This window comes from Nansenia antarctica, assembly GCF_963989245.1.
Source record: "Nansenia antarctica genome assembly, chromosome: 10".
Classification (NCBI taxonomy): domain Eukaryota; kingdom Metazoa; phylum Chordata; class Actinopteri; order Argentiniformes; family Microstomatidae; genus Nansenia; species Nansenia antarctica.
Window position 1 is genome coordinate 13,735,274 of NC_137680.1, and position 2,642 is coordinate 13,737,915.

Sequence of the window (2,642 nt, forward strand, 5' to 3'; positions counted from 1 at the left end):
CCCCCCCCCCCTCCCCTCCTCTCTCTCTCTCCCTTTCTCTATTACTATCTCTCTCCTCCCTCTGCCTGCTAGGACTCTCTTTCTCATTCTTCCCTCTCTCCACGTTGACTCTCTTCTTTCAAGCTCACTCTTCTCCCCGTTACAGTGATGAGCACGGATGGCAAAGACCGCTGATCGGTCCGGCTGCGATGAACCGCTCCGCAGCGCAGCCATTGGCTGAGTCGCGGTGAACGCGATGACTTTGCTGTGCAGAGATTCGCTGAGGCACAGCCCACTGTGAAAAGCCGGCTTTACTGTAGGTGGTGGACGAGGAGGAGGGAGGGAGGTTGGGAGGGAGGGAGGAAGGGAGGAGCTTCCCTCTGTTCAGATTCCTGTACACCCAGAAAGAGTAATGTGCATGTGGATTTGAGGGACCAAAACACAGCCGCCTCCCGGCCGGTCAAGCAGCAGAAACAGAGAGAAAAGAAGGAGACAGAGAGAAAGACAGAGAGAGAGAGAGAGAAGAGGGAGACAGAGAGAAAGACAGAGAGAGAGAGAAGAGGGAGACAGAGCCTAGGTAATTGCTAAACCTACAGAGGTGCAGTCCCAAGACTCACAGACACTGTCAAGTCAGCCTGAGGGAGAGAGGGAGAGGCGCAGAGTACTTCAGAAGGGAGCGTCACTGAGAACTGTCATCCACATCCTCTTCGTCATCATCATCCTCTTCATCACCATCACAAGAGGCCAGACAGAGACAGAGTCACAATGGACAGGAGCCGGTCCATCCAGCATGAGATCAATTCTCTCAAAGGTACTGCCGGCGTGAACAGACATCGGGCCGGTTTCACAGACAAGGCTTGAGCCCAATCCTAGACTAAAAAGCATCTTCAATGGAGGTTTTACATTGAAAGTGTGATTTTGTCCAGGACTAAGGCTTAAGACTTGTCTGTGAAACCGGCCCATTATCTCTTAGAGTTTAGAGATATTCTCTGTGCTGACTGCACTGCCCACTCCCAGGTACAGAGACAGGCAGGCATGCTGTACAGACAGACATACAGAGAGTGTGAGAGAGAGTGAGAGAGACAGAGGGAGGGAGGGAGGGAGAGAGAGAGAAACATTGTTTTTGTTATTGGGCTCTGCTGGGGGGCGGCTTGGGAGGGGAGGGGAGGGGTGTCCGCCCGGCAGTTGCATTGTTTGAAGGTTCTGCTAGAATATGCCTCAGATCAGACATTTAGACTGAGCCCCTGTGTGTGTGTGTGTGTGTGTGTGTGTGTGTGTGTGTGTATATGTGTGTGTACGTGTGTGTTTTTGCATGTGTGTGTGTGTCTGTGTGAGAGAGAGAGAGAAACAGAGGAGGGTCTGTAGTAGAAATGCCTGTAGTCATCTGTGATGGAGTATCTTTGACCTGCCGTGGTCGTGTAAAGCGCTTGTGATATTTCCATGCCCCCCTGCTCTGGCAGACCCTGTTGTAGTAAACGCCGTCATGCGTGTCACTAGGCTGTAGTAGCATCTCAACCTCACATTTCCCATGCAAACCCTTCAGGCAAATCTTCTCTGCAAGGCCCCTCTCCCCTGGAGCCAGTACTACTACCACAACGTGTGTCACCTCGAACCTCATGACTGAAGGTGTAACCCTATACTTGTAAGCAGTGGTTGAAATGCAGGGGGACTCTCTTTCTGCAGGGGGACACTCTTTCTGTGGTGTTAAAATACTTACATTTCAACCTCAGAGAGGTGTCTATTGTCTCCAGGTATCTCTGCTGGAGATCTAAACATTATGGGATGGCTGCTGCTTGTAAACCTGTTTGGTGCGCGTCCTTCCCTTGTTTGACAGTGTCTGTCAGCTTTCTGTTCTGATGTCATAATTGACGGGTGATTTCATCCAACTAGAGGAATGTTAAGAATGATACCTGTACTGTACAGAATGTACAGTATACAGACATACAACATTGTGTTGTATTCAGCTGTGTTGTTCACTGATTTTGAATATGGAGGAGAACAATCTTGTTGAATGTGCTTGATAGTAAATATGATTATGATGGATATGATGGTGATGATGATGATGATGATGGAGTTGGTGATGATGATGATGGTGGTGGTGGTTATGAAGATGATGGTGGTGGTGGTGGTGATGGTGATGATGATGATGACAATGATGACGGTGAGGGTGATGATGATTGTGGTGGTGGTGATGATGATGATGACGACGATGACAACGATGGCGACGACGATGATGATGATGATGATGATGATGATGATGATGATGATGATTATCACGGTGATGATGATGATGATGATCATGATACTAATGGTATTGGGAATCACTTGCCTGTGTGCTGTGACACCAGTATGATTGTAGGTGCAGAGGCAGCAGTAATGTGGTCTGCCTGTCACCCTGATGATGTAATGACTAGCACTCCTTGACCCTCTGAGCAGAGCTTAGATGTCATTTTCTCCAGGGGGTGCCAGCAGGGTGTGTGTGTGTGTGTGTGTGTGTGTGTGTGTGTGTGTGTGTGTGTCTGTGTGTGTGTGGGTGTGTGTGTGCACCTGTGTGTGTGTGTATGTGTGTATGTGTGCGTGTGTGTGGGTGGGGGGGATCCTAATGGATTGAATGTGAATAAATGAACCCCACACCCCGACTCAGCACAAATGCCAGGTCTGAC

The 2,642-nt window shown here is 49.4% G+C and overlaps 1 protein-coding gene across 1 annotated transcript in view; it reads left to right on the forward strand.

Annotated features, from left to right (window-relative positions):
* Positions 1-744: 744 nt before the first annotated feature.
* Positions 745-2,642, forward strand: part of LOC308166341 (plectin-like) — a gene marked incomplete at its 5' end in the record, with an annotated part of 109,855 nt that continues 107,957 nt past the window's right edge. The window contains one exon of the mRNA XM_080540610.1: positions 745-790. Coding sequence (XP_080396736.1) covers positions 745-790 — 46 coding nt within the window. The remainder of the gene's footprint in view (positions 791-2,642) is intronic.